General features: G+C 42.1%; 1 protein-coding gene across 1 annotated transcript in view; it reads right to left on the bottom strand.

Annotated features, from left to right (window-relative positions):
- Positions 1 to 22766, bottom strand: part of ADAMTS9 (ADAM metallopeptidase with thrombospondin type 1 motif 9) — a 163929-nt gene that overhangs the window by 124783 nt on the left and 16380 nt on the right. Inside the window, exons 4-10 of the mRNA XM_080809055.1 lie at positions 10039 to 10328; positions 7765 to 7848; positions 7544 to 7659; positions 6626 to 6666; positions 6413 to 6518; positions 1954 to 2100; positions 566 to 707 (exon numbers count right to left, since the gene is read on the bottom strand). Of these exons, the coding sequence (XP_080665181.1) occupies positions 566 to 707; positions 1954 to 2100; positions 6413 to 6518; positions 6626 to 6666; positions 7544 to 7659; positions 7765 to 7848; positions 10039 to 10328 (926 nt within the window). The remainder of the gene's footprint in view (positions 1 to 565; positions 708 to 1953; positions 2101 to 6412; positions 6519 to 6625; positions 6667 to 7543; positions 7660 to 7764; positions 7849 to 10038; positions 10329 to 22766) is intronic.

The following is a 22766-nucleotide window of genomic DNA, read 5'->3' as shown; positions in this document are numbered from 1 at the left end:
TGGGTATCATTGGTCCAAGTGCCCACAACATACACATTAAAATATCCCACACCCATCGGTTAAGCTACCTATTGCCAGAAATGATTTCAAGCTCCACAGGGTCAGAGGGCACAGCCCTGACAAGCTACAACAGGGACACAGGTTTGTCTCATGAATGACCTTTACCGAATCTAGAAGAGTCCCTGTTATAAAGGTCATCCAGACAAGTCAGTGGGGATGAAAGGAGCCTAGGAGAGGAAAGGGCCGAGCTATGCCACTACTGGCCCTGTCACCCTGTCCTCTCTGAACCTCAGTTTCCCACGTGCAAAATGAAAATGATAATGACATCTCCCTTTTGGGCCGTCACGACAGAGAAGTGAAAATGCGCAGGTAAAGCGCCATTTAACAGGGAGCGCTGTCACAGCTGATCGTCATCATCCTTATGTCTATGGTCATTAATGGTCAATGGACCATTCTCCACTTGGCGACCCGTGGTTTACGTGAGAGTGAGAAGCCCATGGGAAACCGTGGATTCAAAACATCCAGAATCAATGGACAGGGGCAGAAGTGGCCCCCAAACACTTACCATATATGGGCACACCTGAGAACCTGGTCCAAAAATCAATTCACATTGTTTATTCACGTTGTACAGGAGGCCTGGCAGTTGGGGAGGCAAAGGATAGGATCTGGATTCAGGTTCATTAAGCAAACACTCGCCGTAACCAGTGCTATGGAAAGCAGAAAAACACAGATGGTGAGAGCCATGACGAGAAGGGGCTGTCAAGGGGTCTGGACAAAAGTGAAGGCCATCCCGCCATTTTAAAGGTAGAGAGGACAGTTCCTTTGTCGAATGTGCTTTATTCTTTATGTCCCAGGCTAACATCCAGAAGCGGAAGCTCTATTTTTGGTGTATACTCGTTTGTGCAACCGCTGGCTTTCCATACAACACAGTTAGTAGGAAACGTGCAGCTTTTACAGCATTCGTCACAGTTTGGGGCAATTATCTGTTTATTTTTTACTCTTATCTCCAATAGACTGTAAGCTTCTTAGGGGCAAAGATAGCGTCTTTTTCACCCAAGCATGGGGCTCTAAACACCATAGCAACAGGTCTTTGGTAAATGTTTGCTGAGTAGAAGACTGAGTGAATCAACAACTATAAGAAGAAACACTTCAGGCCATCTGGTTGGAAAGAAAAACAGCAACCCTCGAGTTCTTTCACTTTTCTGCAAACACCTCTTCTGGAAAATTCACACCCGGTGAGTTCTGATTAATAAGGCCCCTCTTCCCCGTGGCTGGAGAAATAGACACCCAGTGACCTTGGACAATCACTTAACCTTTCGTACATCTGGGAGAGGAGGGCAATGAATCTGTGACACGGGGATATTGTATAACGTAATTGGATCTTTGAGCTGCCTGGTAGGAAGCTTAAAAAACAAACCAAGAGAAAGAAAAGAAAGAAGGAGAGAGAGAGGGAGGGAGGGAAAGAGAGAGACAGAGAAAGAATGTTCTTAATTCAACAACATGGCGGTCTGTGTGATTTTCACCCACCCACATAACCCTCTTTTGGGTCATCTCGCCACCCTCTCCTTTTCGGAGCCAAAATGACTAAGTCAGAACCACATGAATTCTGTGGCCTTCCCTCACCATGTAATCACATTCATGGGTCCTCCCCCAAGGCCCGAACAGAATTCATAGCTTCACCAAGAATGAAGCCACATTTACATATTTGCTTTAAGATCCTGGCCTTCTCTTGAGCTCAGTCTGCAATCTTCGAAACTCTGGCCAGGAGAGGAACGGCACAGATGTCAGAGAGGATTTTTTTTTTTTTTTTTTTTTTTTACCTCCTCCCTGGAATGTCAACAAAAATAACAACTCCAAAGGAATGCTCGACTCTACATTTTCTTTCCCACAATGAGTTCGCTACACGGAGACCAGACACTAGAAGCCCGGGCTCAAAGAAAGTTTAAGTCTTACTCTAAAAACTCAGTGATATATTTTCGACTACATTTTGACCACAACCAGGGGTTGGTGTAGAAGTTCAACGTCGGAGCCATGACATGCTGGGGGCTCTTGACTCCTTCCTCCTTGCACTTGTTGTTGTCATCATGAGGCATGTTAAACCTAAGGTCAAAGAGACAAAGACAGGGATGACAATAAATACCAAAGCACCGAGTTCTTATCACTGGTTCAAGGAGGCACCTGTCGAAGAGAAAAATGTTAACTGCCTTTTGAATAGGAACCCACATCCCGGGGAGCAGGAGAAAACTTCCTAGATGGTTAAAGAGAGAGCAGAGCAGAGAACGTGATTCTCACCCAAGTTAATACGAAGTGCCTTTAATGTATAAAAGAAATGAGGGCGCTTGGGTGGCTCAGTGGGTTAAAGCTTCTGCTTTCGGCTCAGGTCACGATCCCAGGGTCCTGGGATCGAGCCCCACATCGGGCTCTCTGCTCAGCAGGGAGTCTGTTTCTCTTCCTCTCTCTCTGCCTGCCTCTCTGCCTACTTGTGATCTCTGTCAAATAAATAAAATCTTTTAAAAAAATGACATAACGGGGTGCATTATCTGGGTTAAGCATCCTTTTTGGAATTGCAGACGCTCCCAGCGTGCTATAGTTGATGCTAGAATATAGTAGTTGGAATTCCTAATAAGCCGTTCAAGGCCAACTTATAGAGTCAAGAATTTGGCAAGTTATGATAACACTGCAAATATAAAGAGTCCTTCAAGTGTCAAACCTTGAAGCCAAAAACTTTCTAATAAGAGGCTCACTATGGGTCTTGGCATCTCCTCCTTTGGGGTCAGGTTGACAAATGACACAGCCACGTAGGTGTATCAGTATAAAGGTATGGAAAGTTCGTGCACAATAAAACCCATTAAGGAAAGCTGAAAGCGTGGAAACTAGAAGCATGCCAATTCCACGGGCTTAACGCAGATGGGGCAAATAGTTTCATGCTTCCTGCCAACGTCGATTGATTGGTACTGCTTCCTCAAAAGTTGGGCACAAAAGGATTCTTAAACTAATGCAGGTTCTGCCCCGAGAAAAGGCTATGATGGAGTGCCAATGTCCTCTCGGGCCTGGGAGGGAACTCAGCAGCGGCATTAACACATACTTGCCATTCTTGGCTTCACCGGAGGAAATGGGCGGGGGGGATGATAGGAAGCATTTCTCAGTTCTATGACCCACATGCCATTCTCAGCTCTGGTAATGAACTCATGAACTCAGAGGGGCTGTCCTCTCTGGATGCCTCCCCAGTCACAAAATTGGTGCATGTGGCTAATTTTGCATTTAGGGGGGATTCCCCTCCACTAGTTCATCTTGCAACAGGGATATCAGCGAGCTAGACAGAAAGTGTACACTTATTCCATGTGACTCTGAAAGCTGGAATCAAAGCCTGTCAAGTCCATTCCATTCATTTCTCCTGGGTTTGGTTTTCTTCTTCTTCTAAAACAACTTGGGCTCTTCAATAATTGCCCAAAGGAATAATTGCCAGATGGAAATTATGAGACAGAAAACCTTCATCGGTCTAGGTTAAAAAGAATAGTGGTTCTTCATGCTTAAGAGTCCATTTTCTTAAAAGAATGATTGCCCCTGTTTCCTGTTCCCAACTGCAAAGTCAGTGTCACACCTACACCGGGACACCCAACCCACGCAAGATGCTCAAACCATCGTTGTTTGTTTTTCTGTGGTGTGAAGAAGGTATTTACTCATCACCCCAAACATGCCCAGATAAAATCAAGTTTATTTCATCAAACCAATTTCTTTTCATTCACATGTCAGGCACGTTTGCTCACAGCAGGGGCTAGACCGTAATATTCACTGAGCACTTTACTAAGAAATAAGAACCGAGACTTTTTTTTGCATTCACAACATACCAGGAAATGTGTTAATTGTGTTAGATGCTTTATTTCATTTAACTACCTTATGTGAAAAGTGCTATTATGATCTGCATTTTATAGATGAGAAAACACAATTCGTAGAGAGACTGAATTACTTAATTAAGGTCACAAGGGTGATGGGGTGAGGGAGCTGGGATTGGAAACCACTCCAGCCTGATTTTAAAACCCCTGTGTTTTGGAATACATATAAAGCATACTTCCTCCTATTAGATAAATTGTGGAAGATTTTCAGGAAGATTGTGTAAGAATCTCTGTATCCAGGAGAGATTCAGTTACTTTCCAAATTCCTCCCCCAACTCAGATTTTGTGCCTCTGGAAGCAGGTATGAGAAGGTAGGAGCTGCTTTTTTTTTTTTTTTTTTTTTTGAAGCATCCAATGATACTCAACAGATATAAGATCGATAGCTTCCCCCCCCCCCAGCAGGGTTTTATGTTATCAGAGAGTCATGACTGTAACAACTTAATGTTTACATCTTTAAGAAGTTCACTAGAAAATCTGCTACAAAGTACTGTAGCAAATTAAAAAAAAAGATATTCATACTCCATTAAATATAAGCAAACCTAACTCTATGAGACAAAGCACCAAAACAAAAAGAATTCACTAATGGGCTAGAAATACACTTTTCGTTTAGCTAATAATTCTCATCAGTCCCCAATTATTTCATTTTTAAAAAAACTTCCTGACACCTCTGAGATAAGGTGCACATACATTAGTGAGGGAAACAGCATACATTTTTCTCAAACCAAAGACAATGCAGAATTAGCACAATTCAGTCCAGAACTTGAGTATCTGGCTCCCAGTCTCCCTGTTAGAGCTGGTACCCCAATACTACATGGTACCCCAGCATGAGCAACCAGACTTGAAGCAATTTAATATTGCTGAGGTCGTTTGACAGGGACATGGTATTTACCATGTGGTGACTATGAAGTTTCAGGGAGCTAATGTAAGTAAAAACTCTTAGACCAATGCCAGTGACATGGTTTTTGTGGGGGGAGATGTTTGTTAACTGTATAGTCACACAGCTGAGGCTCTCTGTGGCTGAAAATATTTAGTTTTTGCTAATAAAAATTCTCACCCTCCGTAAAAGGTCAACTTTATAAACCGGCTATCCTAAAAGGTCTAAAGGAATTTACTAGACTTTATGTAAAACAAACAAAAGTCCCCAAAAGAGTCTATTAAAATAAGTTTGGGAAAACTGAGTTAGAGAAAACTAAGCCGTTTATTTTAATACAGGACTTGTCAGAGCCTTTATTTTATGTCACTGAGCCTTGTGACTCTAAGCAGGGCTAGACCAGGAAGAAAAAAAAATTTTTTTTTAAATTAATTGACTATAAACCTCCTTTTTCTGCCCCTCCAGACCATTCTCTTGGAATTGTGCTCAGGCCCTTGTGTATTGGGAAATGCTGGTAGATAAGTTTTCAAACTGAGCTCCAAGAAATCCTTGAGTTTCACAAAAATATTTCAGAAATCAAAAGGAGAGAGAGAGGAAGCTGACTAAGCAGGACTCTGGCCCACCACAACTGCTTAATGAAAGCCATGCTTCTTTTGTGCTATAAATACTGGGCTTTCTCTTTGCAGAAGAGAAAACAGGTGTTTTCTTAAAATACGCTTGAAGGTTCCTAGTTTCAAAATATACCTATTATATGTTGAACTAAATTGGAGATGTCTCTATATATGCATCTTGCTTCACTTCTAGAATAGCACACTGCACATAGGTGCCTTCAAAAAGCATTTGTTGAATAAAAAACTTGCTTAATAGACTATTTGCCTCTAAACAAGGTTAACACAGACATATAAATCAATATACAACTATATCTGTGACATCTTTCAAGAAAATTATTTTAAAAAGTATGGGTAATTAAATCATTCTAAAAAGAAAACAATACAGATCAAAAATCAGAATAATTCCTTGGTGAATTTACACTGTTTCACCTCACGTTCTACCTATGCTCTGTTTCTAAAAAATAAAAAGGAAAAGCCAATTTCATAATAAAACTAAGTGACCACAGTTAGGAAATGTTTTCTTCTCTGTATCTTTTGCTCAATCTCTTCTCTGAAAGAGGGACCTCACTGCGCCCAGAGGCTGGATGTCTGAATGAAAGCCTTGTCTACTTACAGTCAGGAACCATCTGGATTTTGGGAAATCTCGTGAACCAGGACAATGAAGGGAGACCCTTCCAGATAAAGATGTTACTCAGGAAAGTTTCCTAAGGTAATGGATGCTCTGCTTCAGTGGGTGGGCTGGAAAGGCCTCATTCCTCCAATTCCCAGCAGGAAAGGAGAATACTAGATGTTGGATGTTGCCCAGAAAATGTGTGTGGTTAAACCCAAGATGCACGTCAGCTATGGGTAAAGAGAGGGCGCTGCACCACTCAGCTTTCTAGAGTCAACTAGTTTTGAGGCTCTTCAACCCTGAAATTTCTGTTGTGACTCAAGAAGTGACTTAACACTCTCTCAGATCAAGGGGATACTCTCTGATGCAAAGGAAGAAAAGTTTTAGGTCACTCGGAATCAAATGAAAATGCAAAAAGGAAACATACACATGGCCCAGCTCATGGGCTATTGTGAAAGCTGTACTCAATCCACTGTCTTCACTAATAGAACAGCTTCTGTAGGGATCACAGATGGTACCCAGCTCAGCAAGACCTGTTCAAAGGAAAGCAAAGAAGGATTTACTTGAAAAAGCAATTGTGGCTTGGATTAAAAATGCAGGAAAGTGTTGTAGCCATAGAGGAGGGGCACAGGAGACTCACCTAAAGTGTCACACTTGTCATGAGCTCTGCAGATATCCTGTCTGAAAGCAAAACAGACTTAGGGCCATGACAACCTCAAAGAGTAAATGTCAACACAAGTAAACAGTTGACCGTCTTCTAGACATTCACAACGGCGCCCACCTTGCGGGGGAGGAGGTTACAAAGAGGAAACTGACGAGGCCGAGGGTTTGTAACTCAAAAAAGCTTGGGAACCAGTGACATAGGGATTAAAAGCTACATCAAGAGGGTTTCTTCTGCTACAGGGGTAGCTACAGAGTAAGTGAAAAACCTCTCCAACCTGGGCTTTCCCTCCTACTGTGATTCTAGTTTCTTCATGAATGTTCCTGAAAAGGCTCTAAATGCCTCTCGCATCCGCTCACCTACGAGTCAGTGACCGTGACTATCTCCAAGGTGGCCAAGGGGAATTACAACCAGGACAGCACTCTTCTTTGTTGCCCTACATGGCATTTTAAACACCTTTGAGTTTGTCCCTACCATGTAAAAGCTGGAAGATTTCACTTCAAAGAAAAACCCGTATTTCGTGGGCCACACCAGACGCCTTCGTGGCGTGGTAACAACCAGCTCCATCTGAGGAGCCGCTGCCTTTCATCTAAGGGTGTTTACTGTTGGGCCTGTCTGACATATCCATTGCCTTCTTGGCACCTGTTGGCTCTTGTTTCTCAATCAGGGGTGACTTTGCTCCTGTAACCCCAGAGACATCGTTGGTGGTCACCATTGAGAGGAGAGGCTACTGATAGGTAGTAGGAAGAGACTGTAGATGCTGTTGAACATCCTGCAATGCACAGGACTAAGGGCTTGGGGACCTTATGCGAGGGGCTGGCTACCAAGAACATATGACCTCATCCCACCAACGTGACTGGAAAACCGTAAGATTTGAGGAATGAGAAATCCATATACCTCGTTACAAGAACAGCGGTATCGTGCTGGATTCCACCTTGAGAGTTCTTCGAGTGTTGCCACTGGCAAAAATTTTTTAAAGTTGTCTGGGCATTAAAAGAAATGGAAGGTCCTTCCTAAATGCAGAAAAGAATTATGATTGGCCCATTGTACCAACACCAGTGAGACATGCCATTTCGGATACATGTACAAGAAAGAAGGAAAAAAAAAAACTTGATTACCTGTTCATTATGAATCACAACTAAGTTCACAATAACAATATTAATTAAATTTCCAATACTTGGGTCTTTATAGATAGAGGCTACCTGCAACCGAGATAAATTTTTCAAGGTTAATTGTGAACTCCGTGTAAGCAATAAGCAATTCACTTCTTACGCCCGGGCTCCAACTCTTTCCATGTTTTCACGCAAACATATGCATTTAGTAGGTTCGAATTTGCATTCACTCAACAAACATTTCTTAACACTCTCTTTGAAAAATTCATAGATGGCAGTTTCGGATAAGAATGAATCCCAACAAGTTTAAATTTCAAAGCGTTTTCCTCGGAAATGGCATCGCCACACAACTTAACAGTTCTTTGGATATTCATGTAACACTGGATATTTATCTTTGATAAAACTCTTTCATCCCAGTAGAAGTCCCAGATCGCCCAAGTATGGAATCTCACATTGCCCACGGTTGCTAATACAGCTGTTTTTCATGTTTAACTCCCCTTTGTGTGCTTCACAACCTGGTAACCCATTTGGTTTGGTTTGGGTCGCGTTGGGTTGGGTTGAGTTGGTTTTCATTATTATCATTAACTGTGAGAGTTAACGTTCATTGAATGCTTATTGTGTTACTAGATCCTTGCTGAAAATTGCATACACATTGGCATTTGGTCCCCAGAGCAAAACTCTGGGCTATCACAATCTTTGCACAACAAGTGAGAAAACTAAGGCTCAGAGGATTTAAGTAACTTTCCCTAGACTATAGACAGTGCTGAGTGGCAGAGCCAAAATGCTCAACCTACATCAATCTGACCCAAAACCCAGGTTCATAACTGAAATTCTTCTGAGAGGTCTGAATTCATGGGCTGGAAATAGACTTGAGTCTGGGCAAGGTGTGATTAAGTTTTTCTCTCCCTCTTCCAGGACAGGAGAGGGTTAGGGCCTGGGGGACTGAGCATGGGGAAGGGAGGCAAGGGGGGAGTGCCGGTCAGGTGGGGTGAGGAGCACAAGGGACTGGTTGGTAGCAGTGAGGGGGAAAGACAAGGAGAAGCATAGGCCAGGGAGATGAAAGAAGAACTCTTAAAGCACAGCTCCCAAACACAGTTGCTTTTCACAATCTTTTGGAGGAATTTGTTAAAAGTAGGTTCCGGTTTACATAAAGTAAGGTCAATCTATTGGACTAAATGCTGTGTTGAGTCCTAAAATGAATGAGGGTAGATTGTATGCACTATTATAGAGCTATCTCCAACATTTTTAAAAGAAAAGAACAATATGTAAAATGGTGTATTAGAATGTTCTATTTTGGTTTGAGAAATATTGTATATGCACACGTATTTGGTCATGTTGTCCAATATGGTAGCCACTTGCCACATGTGGCCACTGAGCACTGGACATGTGCTTTGTCTAAAATGAGATGTGCTGTTGAATGTAAGACACATACTGAATTTGAAGACTTTGGATGATAAAAAAAACTAAAATATCTCATCAGCAATTTTTGAAATGACAGCATTTTGGCAGAAATTAATATACATTATTAAAACTAATGTTACTTGTTTTTTTTTTTAAATTACATATGTGGCTTGCATTATGTTTCTATTGGGCAGTGCTGGTAGACACATATGCAAAAAAAACTTTTAATGGTAGTTGCCTCTGGGAAGGGGCCAGGGTAGGAAATGACACTTCTTTTTCATGATTAGTCTTTGGTTCTGTTTTTTATTATTTTTTTATTATTATTAATTACTAATTATTATTAATAAAGTACATCTATTGATTTTTCTATTGGAAGTGAGAGTAGGAAAATACAGAGGGATAGATCTGTGGGCCTCATCCCAAGGCTACTTAATTAGACCCATAGTTAGCCATGCAGGTGTGTATGTCAGACAAAGAGCATTGGGGTTGGGAAGTGGACCATCCAGACGTCACATGAGTGTCTAAGCCACTTACTAGCTTCACAAGACCATGGGCAAGTGACCTAATTCCTCTGAGGCTCAGTTTTCTTATCTATAAAATGGGAATGAGAATCCTACCTAGCAGAGCTGCCAGGAGAATTAGCAATGATGTCTTTTAACTAGGAAGCACATTGTCTAACAAAATACACACTCCTCCCTGTCACCGTTATTGTTATTATAAAAAGGCAACCAATATATCATCTGATGTTCTCTTCAGTCACTTGCCTGAATCGTTGAAATGCCAGCCCTGAGAATGATCCTCCAAAGCATGGGGTGGAAACCCATTTCCCAATGGCACATTTAGGGACCTCATAAATCACCTTCTTTTGAATGTACTTACAATTGACATTAGAGTTAAAATATAGTGTTGAAGGTTTGGTCCGTGGTATAAAACCATTTTGTAGTCCGCCACCACCATCACTTCTACAAACCGTGGATAGGATAAAAAACGTTTTGTTCTTCTGTGGGTCCTCTTTTCCCTGATGCTGTCCGTCTTGTTACTATAGGCAGAAAGGGCCTTTGTTGCTAAGCTGGCTTTTAATACGGCCACATCTTCAGCCAGGCTAGGCCTGTCTCCCAATCTTCTTGTTCTCATTTTCCTCTTGTCTTTGCTGTGACTATTTTTGTGTTCTGTAACAAATCGGAGGGCACGCATTACATTTCAAACCACTTCTCTTTCATATTAAGAATTTAATTTGCCACATCTTAGAAGATGATGCCTCTGCTGTCAAATTATAGACAAAATCAAGTTCTACACACTGTGGACTCTACAGGAGAAACTCAATCGGCACTCGCGTCTGAGTGACTAAGGAAATTGTCTAAGTGACTTGAAATTAGCTTCCCTGGAAGCTTCCATAAATGCTCACTTAAGGTCTTAGGAAATCAGGCACGAGTTTAAGGGATAAATGACTCTTTTCATTTGGTAACCAAAGTCTTGCTGGGTTGTAAGTGGTCTCCATTCACTGTTCTTTGCCATAGATACAGTAAGGACCAGCAAGGGTACTGAGGTTCACAGAACAGAAATGGAGATGTCTCCCATACACCACATTTGATATTAAATGAGATGCAGGAGAAAGAGGCCTGAGAGGTGGCCAGGCTAACAGACCATACAAAGGAACTCTAGAAAACACATGACAAGGTATTTTTCTATGACCTCATGAAATCATTGTCTTACCTGAAATGTAAGAATAGAATCACTGCTATTCATTGCCTCTGAATTTTTAATTAATTTAGTTTAGGGCTCCGTTAAGGAAGTCGATTAAACTCAGAGAGGATAAACAGGCCATGGAGGCGGTGGTGTGTAATGCCAGATTAGCTCTACTCATTCTGACTCTTGCCTAGCTACATCCTCAGGTCTATACAATCTTGCTGCTCAAAGTGTGGACCGCGGACCAGCAGCACAACAGCCCCTACAAGCCTGTAAGGACTGCAGACTCTCCCGCCCCACTCCAGACCCGAAAAATCAGACCCTCCAATTTAACGAGATCTCCACGTGATTCATATTCATGTTAATGTTTTGAGAAGCACTAGTCCGGAGTGTGGCTTGAAGTTTGTGTTGCTGGTGAAAATGTTCAAACTCGAAGTCATCAACCACACCATACACTGAATAAGCATGAAGAGTGCCTGCCCAAATAGGCTCTGAGTAAAAACAGCATTTCATCCGTTATCTTGCCTACCATCTCCTAAATGTGTTTTAAAGTTTTAATGCCAGCAGCCTGTAGTCTAAGACAGACCACAGAGTTGTACAACTGACAAGTATGTTTATCTAAGACATAAAGAATAGAATTTATTACATCAATAACAACAACAACAACAAAGGTTAAGCCAGAGATGTTTCCTATTTGCAGGGTTCAAATATTTGACCATAAAAACCATTGCTAAACAACCCATTTAGGCCAGGATGTGTATTTTGCCCAAGTTGAGCATTTTAGCAGGCGTTAAGTGCTGAAATCAGTCCATACTGTCATAACTTGTTTTGCGGTCCAGCCATAGCCCATAGAGCCAGGCCAAAGTCTGGTATGCAGTAGGATTCAATATCATATTCTTTTCTGCCGGTCTCTACTGAGTATATCCACATATGTTATACCCATGCCACATCAGTATTTAGGCCGTCCATTTTTAAGTTATCAAAATGACTATGGAATACATACTGATCAAGTACTTACTATGGGCCAGGCATTGAACTAGGCTCTTTTGTGTATGTTATCTCACAATTCCTCTCAAAATGAGAAAATTAACCTCTACTTTACACATGAGGAAACTAAATCTCAGAGAGGTTGAGCAAGTTGTCCAAAGTCACACAGCAGAAAGTGGTGGTAGGAGACATCAGACATGGGTTTGATCGATGGCCTAAAACGTGCTCTACTGGAGCAAGATTTCTCAAGGGCTAAGATTTGAAATGGGCTCACGGTTTGGTTAAATTTCAAGTGAACAAAAGAGAGCATGTGGATATTTTCACAAAGACCAGCTTTTTACAACAGGTGTTTGGTGGCCATGTTGAAAAGTACATGGTTTTTAATATATTAAGAAACAGTGTCATTCATTTTATGAAAAATAAATAATCCTGTTTAACGTCTTCTCTAAAGGCTTAATCTAATTGTTATATGCAGTAAAGTTTCGAAGGCTTTAAAGTCTCTCTTATTCTCCTACTTTCTATTTCACTATTTTGTGCTCTAATTTTTACTGTTTTCTTCTCTCTGCAGGCTGTAGTTTTGTTTTCTCTTCCTTTTCCAGTGTCTTAAAAAAAATACTTATTTATTAATTGAGAGAGAGAGAGAGAGAGAGCGAGAGCACACAAGCAGGGGGAGAGGCAGGAGGAGACAGGGAGAGAAACTCAAGCAGACTCTGTGCTGGGCACGGAGTCTGAGCTGGGGCTCAATCTCAGGACCCTGAGACCACATTGTGAGTGGAAACCAAGAGTTGGATGCTTAGCCAATTAAACCACCCAGGCGCCCCCCTTTTCGACTGTCTTAAAGGAGAAGGTTAGATGATTGATTTGAGATATTTCTTCTTCTTTTTTTTTTTTTTTATAGATTTTATTTATTTGTCAGAGAGAGAGAGAGAGAGAGTGAGAGAGAGAGCGAGCACAGGCAGATAGAATGGCAGGCAGAGGCAGAGGGAGAAGCAGGCTTCCCGCCGAGCAAGGAGCCCAATGTGGGCCTCGATCCCAGGATGCTGGGATGATGACCTGAACTAAGAGAGCTGCCCAACCAACTGAGCCACCCAGGCGTCTCATATTTCTTCTTTCTTAATAGAGCCATTGATTGCTCTAAACTCCCCTCTACGCATTGCTTTACCTGCATCCCATAAATTCTGGTATGTTCTATCTTCATGCTTACTCATCTCAAAGTATTTTCCAACCTCCCTTTTGACCTACGGGTTATTTTAGCATGTTGTTTACTTTTCACATATTTATGAGCTTCCTATTTTTTAATGTTTTTGATTTCTACTTTCTTTCCACTGTAGTCAGGAAATGTACTATGCATTACCTCTATTCTTTTAAATGTACTGAGTTATTATTATTATTTTTTTATGGTCTCATGTATGATCTATTCTGGAGAACGTCCCATGTGCACATCAGAAGAATTTGTATTCGGCTGTCACTGCACAGAGTGTTGTACAGACATCTGCTGGGTGTAGTTGATGTACGGTGTCTTCCAAGTTTTCTATTTCCTACTGATTTTCTACCTCCCTGGTCTAACCATTACTGAATATGGGGTATTAAAGTTTCAACAATTACTGGTGAATTTTCAGCTTGTCCCTTTATTTCTGTCAGTCTTTGCTTCGTGTATGTGGTGCTCTGTTAGAATGTGCCTCTATACTCATAATGGCTAAATCTTCCTAGTGAATTGGCCCTTTTTTTATTATAAAACATGTTGATAAACTTTATCAATAAAGTAATGTGAAAGAAGCCAGTCAGTATATGATTCTAGTCAAACAAAAGTTCACAATTAGGAAATCAAAAGAGACAGAAAGTAGACTAGTTGCTGGAGGTGCGGTGGCGAGATGAGGGGTTGGCAGCTGAAGCGTACAGTGTTTCTTTTTCAAGTGATAAGGATGTTCTAAAAGGGATGGTGATGAGGGTCACACATATCTGTGAATACACCAAAAGCCATTACACTGGACACTTGCAGCGGATGAATAGTATGGTATGTGAATTTTATCTCAATAAAGCTGTTTAAAAAAGAAAATACGTCACTTAGTTTGTGAAAAAGAAATACTCTTTACTTAGAGTCTTCTATAAATATTTTGATTTACCAGGTTTATTTGGAAGAAAAGTATGTCTACAGTGAGAAAAACACTCAGGAAATGCTGTATTCACTCTTTTTGACCATTCGGGTGGGAGGGGGGGAATACACTCTCAGAGACTTATTAGAGGGGACGGGTAACATGGGAATATGTGAACGGGAATCCAGGCTAACTAGATTGACTAGAAACAGGGTTACTTACTTAAATAACAAAGCTGAAGAAATTCAGGCACCGATCACAAAAAGACCACAATTCATAACAGAACAATGCATGTAAGTTCTAAGATACCTGGAAGACCATTTCTTCACTCACAAGTAATCTGTGTATCAAAGAAACAATTCCGTCTACTTTAGGTGGCATGAAAAACCAGGAATAAAATTACTTCTTCAGAATCAAAAACAACGTGTTTTGATATATAATACTTCCCGGTGTTTTACCCATCTGATCTTTTATCATAACGAGTTACTATCCTACTTAATGACCCAATTAGCTCAACCAATTTCAAACACATTATCCATTTTAAAAGGCAGCTTTAAATTTAGCATTAAAAATAGCACAAGCTTTAAAGATTCAGATATTCACAATGGCTACAAATGCATGAACATTGTTTCCAAGAACTGAAAATATGGAAATTGTAACTTGTAGACCTACTCCACTCTCTTGCCTCTGAATAGAATCTGTAACAACAGAGAATAATTTCCACCGAGGGACATATGGTGTTAAGGTAAAAAGAAAGTCATTCACATTTCTCTTTAATGACCTTGGAGCATAACAGAACTGAGGTCAGTGTTTCAAATGGGCAATGTCACTTTGCTACTAATTTTATCAGAACGGGCTATGCAATGAAATGTCACTCTGGTGGAAAGCACAGTACAAATTGTGTATTTTTGTTTTTCCTTTATTTTTTTTCTTTTCCTCACACACAGCTTTACATATATTAGTACTTCAAAATTTTTTTTTAATTTTTTATTTTTTTATTAAGATATAATGTATTATTAACCCCAGGGGTACAGGTCTGTGAATCACCGGGTTTACACTTCACAGCACTCACCATAGCACACACCCTCCCCAATGTCCATAACCCAACCACCCTCTCCATACTCCCCTCCCCCCAGCAACTCTCAGTTTGTTTTGTGAGATTAAGAGTCTCTTATGGTTTATCTATTAGTACTTTTTATTGAGATATGATTTATAGGGGTTGCTAGGTGGCTCGGTTGGCTAAATATCTGACTCTTGATTTTGGCTCAGGTCATGATCTCAGAGCCCTGAGACTGAGCCCTGCTTCGGGGTCCATGCTCAGTGGTGAGTCTGCTTGAGATTCTCTTTCTCTTCCCCTCAGCCCCTCCCTGTCCTTTTTCTCACTTTAAAAAAAAAGGGAGAGGGAGAGAAAATTTATATAAGCATAAAATTCACCCTTTCAAAGGGTATAATTCAGTGGTTTTTAACATATTCATAAAGTTGTGCAACCATCACCATTATCTGATTTTAGGATATTTTCATTGCTCTATAAGGAAACCCTGTACCCATTAGGGGTCATTTCCCCATTACCTCTTTCCCTCTAGCCCCTGGAAATCACTAACCTAGGTTTTATATCTATGGATTTGCCTGTTCTGTCACTTCATACGAATGGAGTTCTGCAATATGCGGCTTGTGACTGGCTTCTTTCACACTTTATTTATTTATTTTATTTACTCACTCTTTAATTGCTGGGCATTTGGGTCTAACAACTCAGTTGAATAATACTATGAACATGCATGTACAAGTTTTTGTGTGCCCATGTTTCCATTTCTTTTCGGTATACACCTAGAAATAACTGCCGGGTCATATAATAACTCCATGTTTACCATTTTGAGGAACTGCCAGATTGTTTTCCAAAGTGGCTGCACCATTCTCTTGTCTCTTCTTGGAATTCAGATATGATGCTTCAAAATAAGAAATCATTATTTCAAGGTTGTTCTCCTTTGAGGAGTCTTCAAAAATTAATTATATTTAGTTAACTAAATAACTTATGAGCAACCTGTCCTAGTTCCAATCTTAAAACAGCATGTTGAATGACAGAAGATACACAGATGGCAAACATGCACATGGAAATATGCTCAATATCGTATATTATCAAGGAAAGGCAAATTAAAACAACATTAAGATACCACCACACATCAACCACAATGGCCCAAATCTGGAACACTGACAACACCAAATGCTGGCAAGGATGTTGAACAACAGCAACTCTCATTCACTGATGGTGGGAATGCAAAATGGTACAGCCACTTTGGAAGACAGTTTGTCAGTTTCTTACAAAACTAAACCTACCATGTGATCCAGCAGTCATGCTCATTGGTATCTACCCAGAGGAGATGTTCACAGAAGAAGCTGCACATGGATGTCTATGGCTAGTATTCATAATAATTAACACTTGGGAGCTACCGAGATGTCCTTCAGTACACAAACTGTGGTAGCACCGGGCAATGGAATGCTATTCAGGGCTAAAAAGAACTGAGCTAGCAAGCCATGTAAAGACATGAAGGAACCTTAAACGTATACTGCTAAGTGAAAGAAGCCAATCTGAAAATGCTCTCTGCTGTATGATTCCAACTATCTGACATTCTGGAAAGGGAAAACAGCAAGGACAGTAAAAGATTAGTGGTTGCCTGAGGTTGGGGTACAGAGAGATGGACAGACAGAACACAGAGGATTTTCAGAACAGTGAAAATACTGGTATGAAATCGTAATGATAGATACATGTCATTTTAAACTTTGGTCCAAATCCATAGACTATAAAACACTTAAGAGGAAATCATAATATAAATATGGACTTTAGGTGATGATGATACAACCAGATGATGTAATCATTATTATATGTCAATGTAGATTAGCCAGCTGTAAGGTACCCTCTGGAGATGGATGTTGATAACAGGGGAGGCAATGCATAGGTAGGGGCAGGGGGATATATGGGCAATAAACTTAATACAAAAACAACAACAACAACAACAAAACAGAAAAGCATGTGATACCTCCAAAAATCAAAAGCACATTTGCATTCAGAGAAAAATGCAATACTTTGCACCCTGAACCATTGCATGCACAGATAAACACATTCAGGCAGGTTGAACAGCGGGAAGTGGCACCAAGGCCATGTCATAGGCACTCCAGCTGTAACACTGTATATCAGGAAGATGAGTTAATATTGGCTTTTCCAACTGTTCTGGCCTTGCTGACCGGTAAGGAGAAGCAGAGATGCTTAGGCCAGCACAGTGTTCCGACACCTTATGCTCCAAAGGGAGCACCCCTCAAGCCCTTTTTGACCTTGGGCAAATAACTGACTCCCATTATCCCTCTGTTCTCCCACTTAGAAACCTGAATAAGAACACTACCGATGTCATAGGCTTGCTCTGAGGAATGATTGGAGGTCATGCACACAAAATGCCCAGCACATAGGAAGCAACCCATAAATAGTGTTATGTTTTCTACCTTTCCCAAGTCATAAAGTCAGAACTAAAAAAGGAAGCATTTCAGGGAGAGTGACAGTGTAAAAATATTTTTCTGGATTACAGTAACAATTCCAAAGATATAAACTGTTTGTATCCTGAAGTGATCTTTTCTAAGTCACTTCTCTGCATGTCAGTTTCTCTGACCTCTTAAAGGGCATGTAAATCCCTGCTGCTACATTAAAGTGGTCTTGAGAATTAAATAACAAAGTGTACAGAAAATGCCTTATATATTGGGGCACCTGGGTGGCTCAGTCAGGGAGGCACTGGCTCTTGATTTCGGCTCAGGTCATGATCTCTCTCTCTCTCCTTATGTGCCCCTCCCCCGGCTCTTGTGCTCGTTCTCTCAAATCAATCAATCAAGCAATCAAGCAATTAAAAAAAAAAAGGAAAACTTCTTCTATATTATAAGTTGAATTTTAGAAATTACTTCTTGAACACCCATTTTATGCCAGGTACCGAGCTAGATAAGTGGAAATAAACAATGGCAACAATGAAACAAAAATAAAACTTGGGGCCAATCCTTAAAAAGAAAGAATAAAAATAAATTTAAAAAATAAGAATAAAGATAAATAAAATAAATAAAAATTTAAGATGGCCTCATTACTTAAAACCTCATAGTAAAAAAAAAAAAGAAAACTGTAATATTCGGTTATTTTTTGGTAAAAAACATTTTCAAGGAACTTCATGTCACACTGCCATGCAATAAAACACATATTATATTCCTACATGAATGGAATCATTTTAAAAATAACAACCAGGCCTGGTTATTCAGCAGTTACTCATTGAGAGTTTCACATCCACCAGGGCTAGGCTAAGGAGATTCAAATGTTAACTTTAACAGTTGGGAAGTTAATTATTGTTCTCTATTTTTATAAGGTTTATCAAAATTTAACTGAACTTCCTTAAGGCACTGAGCCACCCTGTGACCTCACGGTCCAAGTGGGCAGAGAAGTCACAGCACAGGAGCAAAGGGAAGACTGCCCCCCTACTCCCCCCCCCCCCCCCCCCCCCGTTCTGCTCTATCCTGGCTTGACAGCCAGAAGGAAGCTGGACGGGAATCCCGAGTGGTTTTGCACTTGGCTTCTGGAGGCGGACCAGCTCTCGTTGGGAGCTCTGCCCTAGCCTACTCTAGCCTCAGAGGCTCAGTTTTCCCATCTGTAAAATGAGGATAATAACAGCTCTTTGTAGGGTTGACCATGAGGATAAAAGAGACAGAAGGTAAAATGCCCTTGGTGCAAAGCATGGCACATGGGAAGGATTCATGAAGTATTTATGGTGATCATAATGACTGTTCATTTCTCTCTCAGTCGTTTGAGGTCTATCCCCTCTGTAGGAACGAGGATGTTGATATTAAGGTTGCTTGTGTAAAACAATGCTATTTCAGAAAGAATCTTCTACAAGAAAGGAGGGATATGGAGGGGGGAGCTCAAGGATGCAGACCCAGTCCCTGCCTCCTTAGAATTCCCATCCGGGAAAGTACACATGCGGGCTGATGGGGACAAGACACGGTCTGAGACGGAATTGGATGCAAACTAGAGCCACTAACATTTCTACCTGTCTGTGGCTCCAACAGCTGCTAACATACAGGGAACCCAAAGCAGAGGCTGGGGGCAGTTCCCCGGGCTGTCTTTGCTCTACTCATATCTAAGATCTGCACGAATCAGGTCTGTTCAGAGAGTTAATGATGCCTTCAGATGGGGATTCTGCAGAAGAGAAAACGCAGTCTACTGGGACCAGAGGAAGACGGATAAACAAGCACAATGTGGGAAAAAGAAAAAAAAAAAGAAAGTAAGACATAAAAACACAAACAGCCATAAAACCAATGAATGTTCTAATAATAAAGAACAATGAGTTTCCAGCAAGTGGGTGGGGAAGAAGCTATGGAGGGAAACCATCCTGTAAGAATGAAAACTCACCAACGTTTAATTTTTTTCAGGGTCCTCAACTGGCTGGCTTTAAAAACAACAGTGAGCCCCTAGATTCTCACAAGGACCATGCCCCCAAACCCATTTCTCTGCACATATGGGGAGCTTAGGGGAAAAAACAAATGGTGTGCCAAGGCTCTAGGGATGCTCCAAGCTCCGTACCAGCAGGGACTGTGTATGTGCAAAGGGCAGTGGCGGAAGAGATTTTGCTGAGACTCCTTTTAGCTGGCCGGAACATTTATGAACGGTGTCTCCCTGAGAGTGGTTTATGGAACATGAGTCCCAGAACACTTTCCTGAAAACAAATAAATAATAAGTGTGCAAAATATGCCACATGCAGCATTTACATCTGGGAACTTCTCTATGCTCATTAGCATTTTAAGACCTCTGAGAAGTCTCGCAGGAGAGAAACTAGTTTACATGTGTTTAACCACATCACTGGGAAACTGATGGGGCTCTTGGCTGCTTTTCAGGGCAGGTGGGTGGTGGGGACCGACGCGGTCCTGGAAAGATAATGAGATGGAGAGAAGGGTGCTAAGGGGCCTTCCTTTCTGGGTGGTGGTGGTGGATGGGGGTGGGGAGAAGGAGATGCCACTGACACAAAACACTTGAGAAGCTTCTGTTAGAGTTCAAGGGGCTGTGGTCGGTTGTGGGTTCAGGAGGGTGGGAGGCATATCTGGAGGTCATCCCACCATCTTCCAGCCAAGTAGGGTATCAAATTTGCTGACTCAGGCACTATACTCAAAGGCCCTGCTACTGCTTTGTCATCCAACCGCTCACATCCCATTCAACTAAAGCCATAAAGAGGGGCTGCCGTTAACAATAATGCTGGAGGACGTGTGTGGAGAGGGTTCCCCTGTGTCAGGACTCTTCTAAGCACTTTCCATGGACTAACCAGATTACTCCTCACAGCAACCTGACGTGGTAGGGCCTTTGATGGCCATTTCCAATAGCAGAAACTAAGGCACACTCAAACTAACTTGAGAAAATATTTAGGGAGTACCTATTTGAGGTAGTGTAATAAGCTGAACATACCCAGGCCTGCATTTTACTAAGAGCTGTTTGGTTTTCCTATTACGATCCTGCAAAATACTCCTGCGGAAATGTTGGCTGTGACTCATTTGCTCTCTTTGCAGTAAGGGGAGATTGGCCTTTCTGGCAGGGGGCGAGGGGGCCATGCCAGCTGCCCACAGCCCCACCCCGCACAGCCCACGGCCTGCTTTCGACGGCCGGCTCCTGGGCCCCATGGTGACGCAGCGTGGGATCTTCTCGGCCAGCACTCTCCAGGAGAAATGAAATGGGAACCACACACAGAAGTTATGCATTTCTAGTAGCACATTTTCAAAACACCAAGAGGACCAGACGAAATTAATTTGAGTAATATTTTCTACGTAACCCAATACATCTAGAATATCATCATTTCAACATGGGGCAGTAGCTACATTTCAAAGGCTCAGAAGCCATGCGGGGCCACCATCTAGGATGGTACCTTTTGGCGTTGGCAGAGTGAATACCGGATCCAACAGGCTTATGCTGGATGAGTTTGGGTTTGGGACTCAGAGGGACCTGTGCTGAAATCCCAGTTTCCCAACATTCCATCTGTGTGACTTCAGGCAAGTCAATTAAGTTCTTTGTGCCTCAATTTCCTCATCTGTGCAATGGGGATAATAATAGTTTCTCTCTAATAGGGCACTGGCTGGGGTGCCTCATGGCAGAGGCTGAGCTGAAATCAAGTGGCTTGGGGCTGGAGGCTATCTGACACTTCAGGGCAGCTGTAGGTGGCCCCAGGCTCCATGCAGTGCCTGTGGGGGGTCCGAGGTATCACTCCCATATCAGAGATTAAAGAGCAGTTGGCGCTGGAGCTCTTTAAGAAGGCTTCCAAGCAACTGGGAGGGAGCCTATCTCCCACATTCCTCTGATACACGGCTCCCAGTTTATACACCACTAAGAACTAGTTTACCCGCCACAGCCTGCAGTACAAATCCGCTCTCGTCCTCACAGCCATGTTTCAGCCACCACGGAAATGAGGGGTCACAGGGACATACTCCAATCTGATCACAAGGGGGGAATCCCTGGGAACCCTTTCCAGCCACAGGCCACCTTCCTGTGGCACCAGGAAGTGGGCCCAGCTCAGATATTTTGTTCCTTTAAGTTCAGCTGTTGCTGTGACGACTTCAACCCCCTAAACGAATTAAAAGCCTGATCCCTTTCTCTGTGGCATGCAACCAGCCTCTTAAAGGCGCTCACTAGTTTATCCTTTATCCTTACACATAAAATCAATCCAGCGGCACCGCCACAACTCATGCGATCGCACTTGGGAACACCATCACGGCTTCTGCGGAGAGTCCTCTCCTTGATTCGCAGCTTGGGAAGCGCACAGGATGGGGAAGTAAGGGGTCTGTCTGCATTCAGGGCCCACTTCTTCCTTCACCCTGGCACTGAGATGATGAATCCCTTTGAAAATGCTCAGCCTTGGTCCTCTGATCCATAAAAAGAGGGACTGGAAAAGAAGTTCTCTCTAAAGTTCCTTCCAGTATTAAAATTTTGTGAGCTCTTGTCTTTCACAAGATGAAACTGAACAGTGCCGAAAAAGGAGGTCCTAAGATTCAAAACCGGTCAAGCCTACCTCTCTTGGTCATTGCCGCTCTTAAAGAGGGTATTAGAGAAATATCCAAACAGTGGGCAGCGTGGGAGGGTAGAAGGAGACAGAATAACCCCACAGCAGAGAGAGACCCACAGGAAAGAGGTGGGTGGCAGCTGACTTTCAGTAATGGGAAGGGAGCTTTGTGTGTGTGTGTGGGGGGGGCACCTTCACTATCCACTGTGGACATCCATCTCTCTAATCTAACGTGTTACCATGGAATAGCACAGATGTGAGAATAAGGACAGTGGCTTCGAAGAGAAAAAAAACAGAGCATACAATCAGTTATCTCTGGAAAAGCCTTATATTGCCCCCAAAGCACAGAACAGGAACTTTGGACTAATGGAGTCATGTGTCCCATTTCATGTTCCCCAGGAGCGTGTGGTCATACGGGGCTGAAACTCACACCACTAACTTCTTCTATGTCTACGTCTCTCTCGCTGCCCTTTGGCCTTCTCTCCCTGCGCACACACATGTGCCAAAAAACAGTTGCTCTGATGTATCCAAGGCTCCCTCTGTAACTCTTTTCACCCATGAGCCAAGAAAACACATTCCCACCGTAGAGCACGCTGGCTTGAAATTGCAAGTTGTGTTTCTAAATACCAACCAGCAATAAACACAGCAGCAGCATCCCTTTCTTTTGGCACAGAAAATGGCTCTGAATAAAGAGTTCTAAATAAGCCTCTCCTAACCCATCTCTCTGCACCTGTATCTCAGACAAACTCTGCACTGGAATTCTTCCTATCTCCTGCAATGCCATCCTGGG

The sequence above is a fragment of the Martes martes genome (assembly GCF_963455335.1).
Source record: "Martes martes genome assembly, chromosome: 1".
NCBI lineage: Eukaryota > Metazoa > Chordata > Mammalia > Carnivora > Mustelidae > Martes > Martes martes.
The sequence above is the reverse complement of the archived record's forward strand: the minus strand, read 5'-3'. Positions and strand labels throughout refer to the sequence as shown.